Raw genomic sequence first — 13,141 nt, forward strand, 5'->3', positions numbered from 1 at the left:
GCAGAATGAGCTCCCTGCTCCTGCTCCACACCATTCCTGACCCAGGCCAGGAGCCATTGCCCTTCTTGGCCACCAGGGAATACTTCTGGAAGCAGCAATGCCCCTGCAGCCTCCCCTTGCTGGAGAAGCCCTGGATGTGTCCTCTCACCTTTTCCACTTGGAGTTTGGATTCGCTGAGCTCATTTTCCAGCTGTTTGATCCTGCTGTCCCTCTGTTTCACCTCATGGATGAAAGTCTCCTTGGCCCTGCGGATCTTGTCCTTGTGTCTGAGCTGCATCTCGTTGTATTTCCTGGGCAAACAGGGACAGCCATCAGGCTGGGAAAGGCACTTTGGCTCAGGGTCACTGTTACAGGAGCTGCTTTGAGCCAGGTCTAATAAGTTCTCAGAGGTCTATAACACACCCGAGGAGAGCAGGAAGGCTGGGAGAGCTGGGGGTGCTCACCTGGAGAAGAAAAGGCTCCAAGGAGAGCTCAGAGCCCTTGCAGGGCCTAAAGGGGCTCCAGGAGAGCTGGAGAGGGACTGGGGACAAGGGATGGAGGGTCAGGACACAGGGAATGGCTCCCACTGCCAGAGGGCAGGGTCAGATGGGACATTGGAAGGAAATCCTTCCCTGGCACAGGATGCCCAGAGCAGCTGTGGCTGCCCCTGGATCCCTGGAAGTGTCCAAGGCCAGGCTGGACAGGGCTTAGAGCAGCCTGGGATACTGGAAGGTGTCCCTGGTGGAACAGGATGGGCTTTAAGGTCCCTTCCCAGTCAAACGTGTGTGCAATTCCCTGACAGCAGACATGGGGGGTGAGCTCACTGCACACAGGGCCAGTGGCTTTAGTGCTAAAAGCTGAATATTGGACAGGAAAGTCCACAGCACAGCCAAATGCAATAGAGGCCCAGGCAGGTGTGTGGGCATTACCTGACATAGAGATCCTTCTGGTTCAGGAGCCTGACACCCTCCTCATACAGGGCTTTGTTCTCCTCCTTCAGCAGCACCAGCTGCTCCGAGAGCTTCTGGTTCTCCTTCTGGCACTGCACATGCTGGAAAAGGGCTGGGTTTAACTGGAGGGCCCCCTCTGCCTCCCCTCTGCCTGGTCTCCAAAGCTTCTCTCTCATCAATCCCAGTGGTTCCCACTACAGCCAATATCCAGCCACCCCCCATTATATATAACATAACATAACATAACATAACATAACATAACATAACATAACATAACATAACATAACATAACATAACATAACATAACATATAACGTATCAGCCTTCTGAGAACTTGAAGTCAAATTCTCATCTCTCACCTCGTCCTGGGGACCCAACAACACCACAACACCCAGGAGCAGATTCCAGCTCCTGATGGTTCTGTTGCCCCTTGTATGATGAGGAACGCCCTCAGTGTGACTCACCTCACCAGCATCCAGCTTCTTCTCATCCTCCAGGACATGCAGGGTCTTGGCCTGGAGCTCCACGTGCATCTTGGCCAGCGACGCCTCCGTCTCCCGGGAATGCCGGAGCTGCTGCCTCAGCTCCTCCACCTGCTGCTCCAGGAGCCTCCTGGGAACACCACGGGGGCACAGTGAGAGCTGCAGGGGTGCTCCAGGTTGCAAGGCAAGGTGTGTTCTATTGCCATCTGTATGGCAGTTGTCTTTTGTCAAGTGGGCAGTTTTCCTTATCTCTCTCTGAGTGATCACAATCACTCCTCCCTTGGGAAGGGACATCTGCTGATAACAGCTATGGAATGTCACTGCATGGCTGATAAGAACTCCAGCATCCCATTGGGAGATGTGAGCCCAGAGGGAGGAGCCAAGCATTGCTACCTGGATATAATCTGGAGATTCTGGAATAACTGCACGGCTTCTCCACTGGATTCCCCAGAGGAGCAGCTGCCTCTTCCCCTGGATCTTCAGAGAGGAAGACTACCCCTTTCTCCAGGATCCCTGCTCCAGCAGAACCACCCCTGACACTGCAGGAGGGCTGAGCCACAATTCCAATGGGACTGCTGCCAACACCCTGACCCACAGGGTGTCGGGTTGGGCTCTGACTCTGGCACTGTTGTTTTAGTTTACTGCATTGTTTATTTTACCTTTTATTTTCTTCCCTATTAGAGAACCGTTATTTCCTGCTCCCATAATTTTTGTTGCCTGAGAGCCCCCCTTAATTTAAAATTTATAGCAATTCGGGGGGGTTCATTTTCTCCATTTCAGGGGAGGCTCCTGCCTTCCTTAGCACACGCCTGTCTTCCCAAACCAAGAAAAGGGGGATGTGCCTCCGGCCCCCAAGGTGTCTGTCTGTCACCCAAACACCCCCTTGCTCCTCTTGCCCCTGCTGGCATGGAGGGGACAAAGGATCAGCACATCCCAGTTGTGTCAGTGGCACAGAAAGGGGGGGATGATATTCTGGATCATTCCCAGCTGCACAGGGAAGGGGGCTGTTGGCATCACTGCACTGACAGGAGAGGCCACAGCCCTTCCAAGAGAGATGAAACCTCCAATAATCATTTAAACCTCAGGAAGGGGGAATTCCTGGAGAACTCCAAGGATAAGGCAGGTCCAAAAGGAAGACAGGAGGTCAAAGCTGTGGCTTGGGTCTCCCTGAACCCTCCCAGGGCAGACAGGAGCTGCTGGAGGGCTGCACAGCCCCTGCACAGCACAGCACAGAGACCTTTTCAGCTGCTCCTCATGAAGCTCCTGCTGCACTCGAGCTTCAGTTTCCCGAGCTTCCTTCAGCTCCTCTTCCAGAAGCTTCTTGTCAGAAACACGAGCCTCTGCCAGCAGCAGCTGGTGCTGGGAATCCTTCAGCTTTTGCTGCAGTTTTGAGACCTTGGATTAAAATGGACATAGATTAAACTTTCTGAATGCACGGGCCAGTGTCTGAATCAGATCCCTCTGATTCCCCAGTGGCTGAGGCATGGCAAGGAAAGATTTCCTTGTTTTGACTCCAAGTCCATTAAAAGCAAAAAGCTTTGGACTGGCTACCAGATTTTGGACCAAACACTATGTCATGAATTCCCAATCTGATCCTGCTCACATCAAAAGAGAATCCAGTGATTTCTGCAGGAGCATGGCAGAATCAGCGCCATGGAAAACACAAAGTTTGGAACTTTACAGACAGTAAACAGTAGGAAATCTTCTCAGCAAGAACAAGATCAGGGTTCCCTGTGCCTGTCAGCCCCACTATCAGTATTTCAGAGATATTGGGTTATCAGACATGGCTTCTATTGCCTTGATTATGCTCCCACTAATTACAGGCTTTTTTCCTACAATATTAAGCCGAGGGGTCACAAAAAGGAATCTGGGGAAGCAAACCTGCTTGCTTTCTGCACTAGAGCTGCACAGAACTGTCAAACTTACACTCACCTTCTTTTGTGCTTCTCCTGCTCTGGATTTCTCCTGGGCCAGCCTCTCCTGGAGGCTGCTCCTGAGCTTATCAGCCTGGGAGCACTTGGAGAGCTCCAGTTCCAGCTCCTTGACCTTCTGCTGGCTCCTGTCCCACTGTGCTGAGAGGGAGGAACATGTTTCGGTGGTCTCTGAGAGTTTGGCCCGGGCCTGCTTCAGCTCAGCTTTGACCTGAGATCCCAGAGAAGAAATCAGATTTATACTTCAGCATAAATCAGCTGGAATGGCTTGGCTAGGGAAGGGGAACAGGATTCCAGAAAGAGTAATCACAGAGGAAGAAAAGCATGTTTTATTTGGACGCAGTGAAATTTGTCACAGAACCCCAGAGCACTTTGGGTAGGAAGGGCCCTTCAGGATCACCTGGTTCTTGTGGGAATCTATAAAATTAGAGGGTTTTGGGAAAGTTACAAAAGGCAGGCTTTAGACACAGCAGAACTTTAGAGACAGTTCCAACCCCCCATCATGGCCAGGGACACCTACCACTATCCCACATTACTCCAAAGCCCTGTCCAACCTGGCCAGCAACATTTCTGAGGATGAGGCAGCCACAGCTTCTCTGTGCACCCCGTGTCAGGGCCTCACCAACCTCACAGGGAAGGATTTCCTCCCAATAGCCTGTGTAACACTGCCCTCTGGCAGTGAGAAGCCATTTCCCCTTGTCCTGGCACTCCAGGTCCTTGTCCAAAGTCCCTCTCCAGATCTCTTGGAGCCCCTTTAGACCCTGGAAGGGGCTCTGAGATTTTCCTGGAGCCTTTTCTTCTCCAGGTGAGCATCCCCAGCTCTCCCAGCCTGGGGGGAGATGGGCTCCAGCCCTCATGGCCAGAACTCCCACGGAGCTGAGGCATACAGGGGAGCCTGGCACTGTCCCTACCTTGGTGCATTCCTGCTGGAGCAGCAGATTTTGCCTCTGGAGGTCAGCATTCTTCTCCCTCTCATACCTGAGCTCCCTCTCAGCAGAGCTGCACAGGTTCTGCACCCGCCGCAGGTCCTGGCGCAGCTGCTGCAGCTTCTCCTCCTGCTGCTGGAACCTCTCCTCAGACAGACCCTGCAGGAACAGCACAAGTCACACAGAAATTAACTTTAAAGGTGATTAAGGAAGGCAGAGGCCAGTAGGATTTAAGGGCATTTGGTAGGAAGGTGTGCAAAGCCCGACATTTCCCTGTTCTGTTCCCTTCCCTGTCCCTGCAGGGCTTTAGGAGCCTTGTGGATGTGGCACTTGGGGACATGGTTTGTGATGAACATGCATTGCTGTGTTAATAATTGGACTCGATGATCTCAGAGGCCTTTTCCAAGCTCAATGATTCAATGATTCTCTCCATCTCCTCAGAGAAGTCAATACAGCTCCTGAGGCTGAGAGGGAAGAGGTGGTAACCTGGATGAGGGAACAAATCCCCGTTGAAACAAATCCATCCAATCAAAGCAAAGCCACCAGGACACTTTGGATTCTTGCACCAGTCTCACTCAGGCATCCAAGCAGGAGTGACACAGCCAGCCCAGCTCCCAGAGGGATCAGGAGCAGGAGAAAGGTGAGTCCTGGCAGCGGGACAGGAACACAACAGGACAAAGCCTGGGCACTGGGAGGTGTCACTGACAGTCTGTGATGGCTCCTGGGAGGTAACTGATCCCCTTAGCTCACTCACCTTCCCAGCACACACACCAAAGCCTTTCCTTCCTGCATCACTTTCAGCCATCTCTTGACCAGCACTCCCACTTTGCATCTTCACCTTCTGCTCTTGGAACCAGACAGAATTCACTGAAGACCAAATCTCAGATAATCCCCAGGTAACTTTCCCAAGCTGGAAAAAGTCTTGATCCAGCACTGTGGGATCTGGCAGCGTCAGTTGTCCTGGAGGTCCATTGGCTCCACTGCTTTTGTGGGGTTTTTCCCAGCTGCTTCTATCAGGATCCCTTCCCACACCCACTGCACTCCTTGTGTCCTGCTCTGCTCCACCCAGATGATTTGCTGCTTCTTGGATACAAGTGGACTCTGATCCTCTCCTTCTCATTCCCACCCTGTGCTCTTTTCTCTCCCAAATCTTTGCACAGAAGCTCAGCTCCTCCTCAGTCTCCCCATCCTGAGTTGTTCCAGCATTTTCTCCCTTTCTCTTTCAGCTCACAAGGTGAGAAAGGTGAACAAATTCCATTTAAATAACTTATTTCTGCCACGTGTAATCAGTTCAGTTTATCCAATCCCCACTACATCCAAAAGCACAACACAAGGCAATCAACAGATCCCTAATTTCCAACCATCACTCACACCACAGGGCTGACCTCCAGCCCACTTTAATTACACTCCTTGTGTCCTGCTCTGCTCCACCCAGATGATTTGCTGCTTCTTGGATACAACTGAACTCCAAACATCTCCTTCTCATTCCCACCCTGGCCATTCAAAGGACCCTGTCCTCTTTTCTCTCCCAAATCTTTGCACAGAAGCTCAGCTCCTCCTCAGTCTCCCCATCCTGAGTTCTTCCAGCATTTTCTCCCTTCCTCTTTCAGCTCACAAAGTGAGAAAAGTGAACAAATTCCACTTCAATAACTTATTTCCGTTTATCCAATCCCCACCACATCCAAAAGCACAACACAAGGAAATTAACACATCCCTAATGTCCAACCACCACTCACACCACAGGGCTGACTTCCAGCCCACTTTAATTACATTTTGCCACTCAATTAATGACAAAAAGCAGGATAAATCTTTACACAGAAGCTGAGCTCCCAAATCTTTACACAGAAGCTGAACTCCTCCTCAGCCTCCCCATCCCCAGTTCTTCAATAATTTTCTTCCTGTTTGGCTACCTGCACCTCCCTTTCTCTTTCAGCTCACAAGGTGAGAAAGGTGAACAAATTCCATTTAAATAACTTATTTCTGCCACGTGTAATCAGTTCAGTTTATCCAATCCCCACTACATCCAAAAGCACAACACAAGGCAATCAACAGATCCCTAATGTCCAACCATCACTCACACCACAGGGCTGACTTCCAGCCCACTTTAATTACATTGTGCCACTCAATTAATGACAAAAAGCAGGATGCAGATGGCAAAGCTGCCCATACCTGTTTAAGGCTCCCCTCTAAACTGCCTGCAGAGCTCTGCCATGGGAGAAACCTGTTCTCCCTCTGCTCCAAGCCTGGGGTCATCCTCCTCATGTCTCCCTGCTCCCAGGCACTCCGGATGTCACATCTGAGCTGGGCAATTTCTTCCAGCAACAGCCGTTTCTCTTCACTGCTCTCCTTGAGCTGCTTTTCCAGCTCCTCCTTCTTCTTGTTGCTCTCTAGTAATTCAGAGCTTGAAGGAGAAATAGTAAAGGAGAGAGATAACTACACAAATCCAGGGGAAACACCCTTAAAGGGGAAAAACTTGGGAGATGATAGTCCAGTGAAGCACTCAAGTGCTTTGGGAGGCTCCAAAGGGGATTCAGGCCTGTGTGCAGCAGTTCTGGGCAAGGGTCAGTCTGTCTGGGACACTTCCCACAACACCACGTGTGTCCAAAGGCTCAGCTCTCCCCTGGAAGAGGTTCCAGGCTGGCCAAGGAATCCTCACAAAGGCACAGGAGCTGCTCTGGACTCAAAGTCACAGGGAAGCACTGACTGGTGTCCCAGTCCAGCTGCCTGACTGATCTCCACCCCAATTCCAGCTCCATTTTCTCCATCCAGGATCAAAGTTGTGGCTCCCCCACCCCTGGAAGTGTCCAAGGCCAGGCTGGACAGGGCTTGGAGCAACCTGGGATAGTGGAAGCTGTCCCTGCCCATGGCAGGGGGTGGAATGGGATGAGCTTGATGATCCCTTCCTCCCCAGAACAATCTGGAATTTTGTGATTTGATGTCCTGGGTGTCCAGGCACTGGCACAGGCTGTCCAGGCTGGAATCACCATCCCTGGAAGTGCTCAAAACACCTGTGGATGTGGCACTTGGGGACATGTGTTAAGAGTGAACATGGCAGTGTAGTCCAACCTCAAGGGAAGAATCCTCCTCCCCAAGCACAACTCCCATTTAGGCTGCTCAGAATCTGGGAGAGCTGCAGAAAAAACTTTAATCCCAGCTGATCCTGACTAAGGAAAGTCACCAAAATCAGAGATGCTGACCCAAGGACAACATGAAGGTGCCAAGCCCATTTTTGCCAGAAGCAGCCCCATGGGGAGTTGGGAAAAGCTCAAAACTTAATTCAGCAAAGACAAGGAGCAGAAAATACCACAGGCTTTGTTCAGGTTTACCAGAGCACTTCTTGTTCTTCCCTCAGGTTTTTGATCTGTTCTTCCAAAAACACTACTTTAGCCACCTGCTCCTCATAGGTCTTTGCATCTGCACAGGGATCTTCCTGTTTCTGCTCCACTCTGGGGCTCTGTTCTCTGTCTTGCAGGACTTCAGAGGCCTGTAAGGTCAGAAAACACCAGGACTTGCATTTCCTCTGCTCCGAGGGAAATCTTTGGAGCCATCCAGGGCAATGTGGGGACTCCAGCAAGACATGGCTTGTGATTCTGTGCCTAAATCATTGCAGTTCTTCCCCCTCAAAGACACATGTGAGTCCTTTTTCCTGCATGCAAAGCAGCTGTGTCTCAACTACCACCAAGCCACGGTTCTTTATTTGATTTCATCCCACTGTGGCACAACTCCCAGGGATTTACAGCATGTGCCAAAGCTCTTTACAAAAGCTCTTGGCAAACCAGGAGGGGCACAAAGTGTGAGCTCAGGTGGCTCTCACAGAGGTGCTCACTCTATCCCAAACACCTCCCTAGGGGTGGCATCTCCACTCCCAATGTCACCTAACCCTGCAACACCAGGTAACAGCACACCCTAACAGGAGACTGGAGGAGAAGATGCCAAGAAAATGAAAGGGGCAGGAAAGGAGGAATGGATCAGGACAGAAGAACTCAGAGCTGAATCACAACTGGAGCCTGCCCAGTGTCAGATCTGCTGCTCACCTGTGATGGACCCAAATCCTTCAGACACAAACACCATCATCCTCACCTAACCCTGCAACACCAGGTAACAGCACACCCTAACAGGAGACTGGAGGAGAAGATGTCAAGAAAATGAAAGGGGCAGGAAAGGAGGAATGGATCAGGACAGAAGAACTCAGAGCTGAATCACAACTGGAGTCTGCTCAGTGTCAGATCTGCTGCTCACCTGTGATGGACCCAAATCCCCTGGAACAGGGGCTCAGGTGTCCCTGACTGATCTCCACCCAAACTCCAGCTCCATTTTCTCCATCCAAGATCAAAGCTGGGGCTCCCCCACCCCTGGCAGTGTTCAAGGCCAGGCTGGACAGGGCTTGGAGCAAGCTGGGATAGTGGAAGCTGTCCCTGCCCATGGCAGGGGATAGAATGGGAAGAGCTTGAAGATCAGACACAAACACCATCATCCTCACTAAACACCAACTTTGATTGCTAAAGCTTTTTAATCAACAGCTCCTCCTGAGCTTTCAATCCCAGGTATTTCCTGATATTTCAATTCCAAGGCATCTTATCTACACCAGGACAAATTTGCTCACATTTGAGCAACACACCCCAGCAGCTCCTGCCTGCATCACGTACCACAAGAGCTGGGGATTCTTTCCATGTCTCACCTCTGGACTTAGCAAAGCACTGTCTTTGTGTGGCTTCTCATGGGATACCTCCACGAGATCCCTGCTGGCTGATGCTCTCTGGAGGCTTGGGGAGGTGTTTATGTGGCCTGTGAGCTCTGAGTGGGAGTCAGGCAAACCCTGCAGAGGTAACACCAGAGTCAGTGCATGGAACACACCCCAAAGGACAAGATCAGGAAAAGATTTCTCCTCTTAATTGTCAAAACAATGCCCGAGTCTGTGGAGGTCTGCCAACAGCTCAGCACTTCCATGGATTTGCACTTGGATTCAAGGAAGTGACAGGACTCCCAAACTGATCTAAGGCCTCTCAGAGTGATAAAAAATGGGATTTGTCATGGCTGTGCCCCCCATGGCCAGTCTTAAAAACAAGGAGAGATTTCCAGGTGAAAGAACCCAATGATTTCATGCAAATCTTGTTTCCAGCACCGTTGGGAAATGATTCATTGCAGAACAGCAGCTCCATCCAAAGGGAATGAGCCCATGTGGGGGGCCAGGAATTCACCAAATGCATCCAAAGGTCTCTATGCTAAAGGCTGTTCCAGTCTAACACAGGGCTCTGGATTCCACCTCCTCCTGATCCCTTTGATGGGAAAACAGTCCCTCCTTCACCCCCTGGCCAGTGGGTGGCTGAATTCCTTCAGGGACGGATGATTTGGATTCAAAGATCCCTGGATCACAAGCAGGCTGAGCTACTGGGAGGCAAGGGTTCCAAAAGGACTCTTCCCATTTTGCCCACCATTGCCCACCTCAGACAATTCCTTTCCATGTGTGCACTGACAGACTGACCCAGCCTCATCCTCCCAGCCAGGCTGTTTTCATCGCAAGCTTTGGTCCCGAGTTTCAGTGTGGATTTGCTGCAGCAGGACCAAGCCCTGGCCTCTAGATGCCACTGTTCCTCCAGCAGAGCCTGAGTCTGTGCAGTTCTGCCAACAGCTCAGCACTTCCATGGATTTGCACTTGGATTCAAGAAGTGACAGGACTCCCAAACTGATCTAAAGCCTCTCAGAGTGATAAAAAATGGGATTTGTCATGGCTGTGCCCCCCATGGCCAGTCTCCCATTGCCAGGTCCCTTTGTCCAGGCCACAGATCTGTCAAGCTCCTGAATTTTTACCCCAATTTTCAGTGCTTGTCCTGGCAGCCCTTGGGCAATTTTGCTGGCACCACTCACTGTCTCTGCTCTGTGGCCCAGCTGGAATACAAGAGTTCCAGCAACAATCCCAGCAGGGAAACCTCCAGGAGTTGATTTAGCACCTAAATTGGCTCAAGCCAAATGTGCCAAGGCCCTTGGGGAAATCCCAGCAGTGCTGGGATCCCAGCAGGATGTTCATTTTTCAATTCATGAAATTAATGCCTAAGTCTAAAAACCCCCACTCTGCTCTCCAGACAATCAGGGTTTGGCTACAAAGCTGGAATTCCTGATTTGGTATCAGATTCACTGAAAGGAAGGTAAGTTCTGGAGTTAGAGATGATGCCATGAGAGCAGCTGGACTGAAAGTGGCTGGGCTGGGGAAATGCATCAAGAGACACCAGGCAGTGAGTTCGGGGAGCAGCTGGGGATGTTTCATGGAGCACCCAAAGGCAGCTGGCTCCTGCAGGGAGCCCCACCACAGGGGCTGCACATACCTGGCTGCCCAGACCCTTCTCAGCCTTCAAATCTTCCCTCAGCAGCTCCAGCTCAGATGCCAGCTGCTTTCTCCTTTCTCTCCTCTCTCCCAGCTGACTTCCCAACTTGTCTAGTGTTTCCTGACAGCTTTCCAACATCTGGAACAAGAAAAGTTCAGAGTCACTCCCACAATATCAGAGAGAAGCAGATTGGAGGATATGTGTCTTCTAGGAAATGAGGAGAGGAGAAGAATGGTTCTCAAATGTTTCAAGTGGAATTCCTACACCTCTTATCCAGGGCTCACAGAGCCTCCACTGACCCAAAACACTTTAGGAAGCTCCTCTCCCATCTCTGTCTGGCTGACACACCAGGCAGATGCAATTGTTGGGCTGGCAAGGAACAAATGGACAGGAAAGTTAACCCAGAAGGTGATGGGAATGAGCTTTAAATGTACCCACACATCCCCTGGTTTCACTAAACCCTGAACAAGAATTGAGCACCTTCACCCAGGTGAAAACTTCACACTCATGGGGAGACAACAAACTCCTCAGCTGGCAGAGCTGAAGGCACGAGAACTTCCTAAGGGGAGAGTTTCACAAGGAGATCACATTGGCTGCTTTCCTCCAGTGATCCATGAGGAGCTACAAATCCTTAGGAGAGGGTGACAAAGAGCATCCCCAGGAAAGAGACACTTCAGATGCTCATTTAAGAAACATTTCTAAACAGAACAGTTCATTTCCCAAGGAAAAGCTCTCACCTCCTGCATCTCCTGAGCTCCAGACGTCACCTGCTCGTTCCCATCCATCTCACTTTTGTTCTTCTGCACCTCAAACAACTCTGTTTCCAAACTGGTGATCTGAACATGGACAAATCCCAAGTTAAAACCAAACCAGAACTCAAAATGAAATGCACAACTACTCCTGAAGCGCTCCTGATGCTGCTGTTATGGGATAAGGCCCATGTTGGAAGGAACGGGAGGGGATGTGCATGGCCAGCTCCAGCTCATCCCTCACCCTGCTGCTTCCAAGGAGGAAGGAGCCATCTGGTCTCAAGCCAGAAAAAGATGGAATTCTGCTCCACACAAGAAGTGGAACAACCCAGGCACATGGTGAAAACTCAAAGCTCCCCCAGCACTAAGACACCCCAGTTTAGGTGCTGGGTCATCCTTGCTCCCTGTGCTCCGAGTGCAGATGTTCAGCCTGGTCCATCAGGACTCACCCTGGTCCCTTCACTGCTCATGGGAAGTTCAGGAGTCACTCCTGAAGGGCTCCAAGGACTTGGGATTGGGAAAGCAAAGCACTGATCTGTGTAACCACTGATCTGTGTACCCACTGACTCTGTAACCACTGATCTCTGATTTCTGCTCCTCCTGGCACCTCTGGGCAGGTGGAGTTTGGCCATGGTCCCACTCTGCCTTTGGATCACCCCCCAAGGGCTCTTGGGGGGAAATTGTTGGTCCTGAAGTTATAAAGGGCTCAAAGGACTCTGAGCAGCCCAGATAAGATCATCCCAGAGGAGCAGCTCAGCTTCTCTTCCCCATGGGATCCCACAGACCCCTTTCCAAAACTCAATTCCCGGCACTGGCAGCCCCCCTGCTCCTCTGCCAGATTCCCTTCCCTTAGGCTTGAGATCCAGTCTGGGCTTATTTCTGAACCCCTGGCTGGACTGTCTAACTGCCTGAGCTTGGCTCTGCTGAGATGAGCTGGGACACTGGAGGGAGATGAAATCCAGCTCCACAGAAGCCCAGACTGGTTCTGGAGATCCCAGAATCAATCCCAGGATGGGTTGGGTTGGAAGGGCCCTTAAAGCTCATCCTGTTCCATGGGCAGGGACACCTTCCTCTATCCCAGGTTGCTCCAAGTTCAGCCTGGCCTTGGACACTTTCAGGGGTGGGGCAGCCACAGATTCTCTGGACAACCTGTCCAGGGCCTCCCCACCCTCACAGATAAGAAATTCTTCCTCATCTGCAATCCCAAAGCCAAAGAAGCACCAAGTCCCTGCCAATCCCAGTCCATTCCCACAGCAGCTCTCAAAGCCCCTGAGCTTTGCTCTCCCTGGTGAGTTCCTGGCACCAACTGGGTCTGCTGGAGCTCCTAGGAGGGAATGGTCTCCAACACACAGGAAAGCTGCTGCAACACTGCTTTTTAAATCAAAGATAGGAGCTCACCAATGTATGAAGAGGTATTAAAAGTGTGGTGAAACACCCAGACCTCTCACAGAAGAGCTAAAGGACAACAAACCCCTCTCCTTCTGCATGACTGGATGATAATCTGGGGTTCAACAAGACTCTGGAGCTCCAAAAGGGATCTCAAATGCAAAACACACCTCCCCTCCTCACCCCCAGTCAGCCTTTGGTCAGAGTTGATATCCAGCAATGCATTTCTTTAGCCTCCATCCAAGCCATTAACTTTTAAGCACTTCATTTGTGCTCCCAAATCCCATGCCAGCAGCAACACAATCCTCACTCTGTATCCCACTGTCCTGATCCTGAGTCACAGCCTGACCAGCCAAGGCTTCTGCAGCTGTGCCAGGACCAAAACCCCTCCCAAGTCCTTGCCAGGTAGGGCAGGACTG

The 13,141-nt window shown here is 51.1% G+C and overlaps 1 protein-coding gene across 1 annotated transcript in view; it reads right to left on the reverse strand.

Moving 5' to 3' along the window:
- The window catches only part of CCDC30 (coiled-coil domain containing 30), a 36,522-nt gene that overhangs the window by 4,729 nt on the left and 18,652 nt on the right, over positions 1-13,141 (reverse strand). Inside the window, exons 10-20 of the mRNA XM_030963845.1 lie at positions 11,325-11,423; positions 10,588-10,725; positions 8,946-9,083; positions 7,594-7,751; positions 6,437-6,668; positions 4,253-4,426; positions 3,343-3,552; positions 2,648-2,805; positions 1,393-1,540; positions 909-1,030; positions 149-290 (exon numbers count right to left, since the gene is read on the reverse strand). Coding sequence (XP_030819705.1) covers positions 149-290; positions 909-1,030; positions 1,393-1,540; positions 2,648-2,805; positions 3,343-3,552; positions 4,253-4,426; positions 6,437-6,668; positions 7,594-7,751; positions 8,946-9,083; positions 10,588-10,725; positions 11,325-11,423 — 1,719 coding nt within the window. The remainder of the gene's footprint in view (positions 1-148; positions 291-908; positions 1,031-1,392; positions 1,541-2,647; positions 2,806-3,342; positions 3,553-4,252; positions 4,427-6,436; positions 6,669-7,593; positions 7,752-8,945; positions 9,084-10,587; positions 10,726-11,324; positions 11,424-13,141) is intronic.

Source organism: Camarhynchus parvulus, chromosome 21, assembly GCF_901933205.1.
Source record: "Camarhynchus parvulus chromosome 21, STF_HiC, whole genome shotgun sequence".
NCBI classification, from domain to species: domain Eukaryota; kingdom Metazoa; phylum Chordata; class Aves; order Passeriformes; family Thraupidae; genus Camarhynchus; species Camarhynchus parvulus.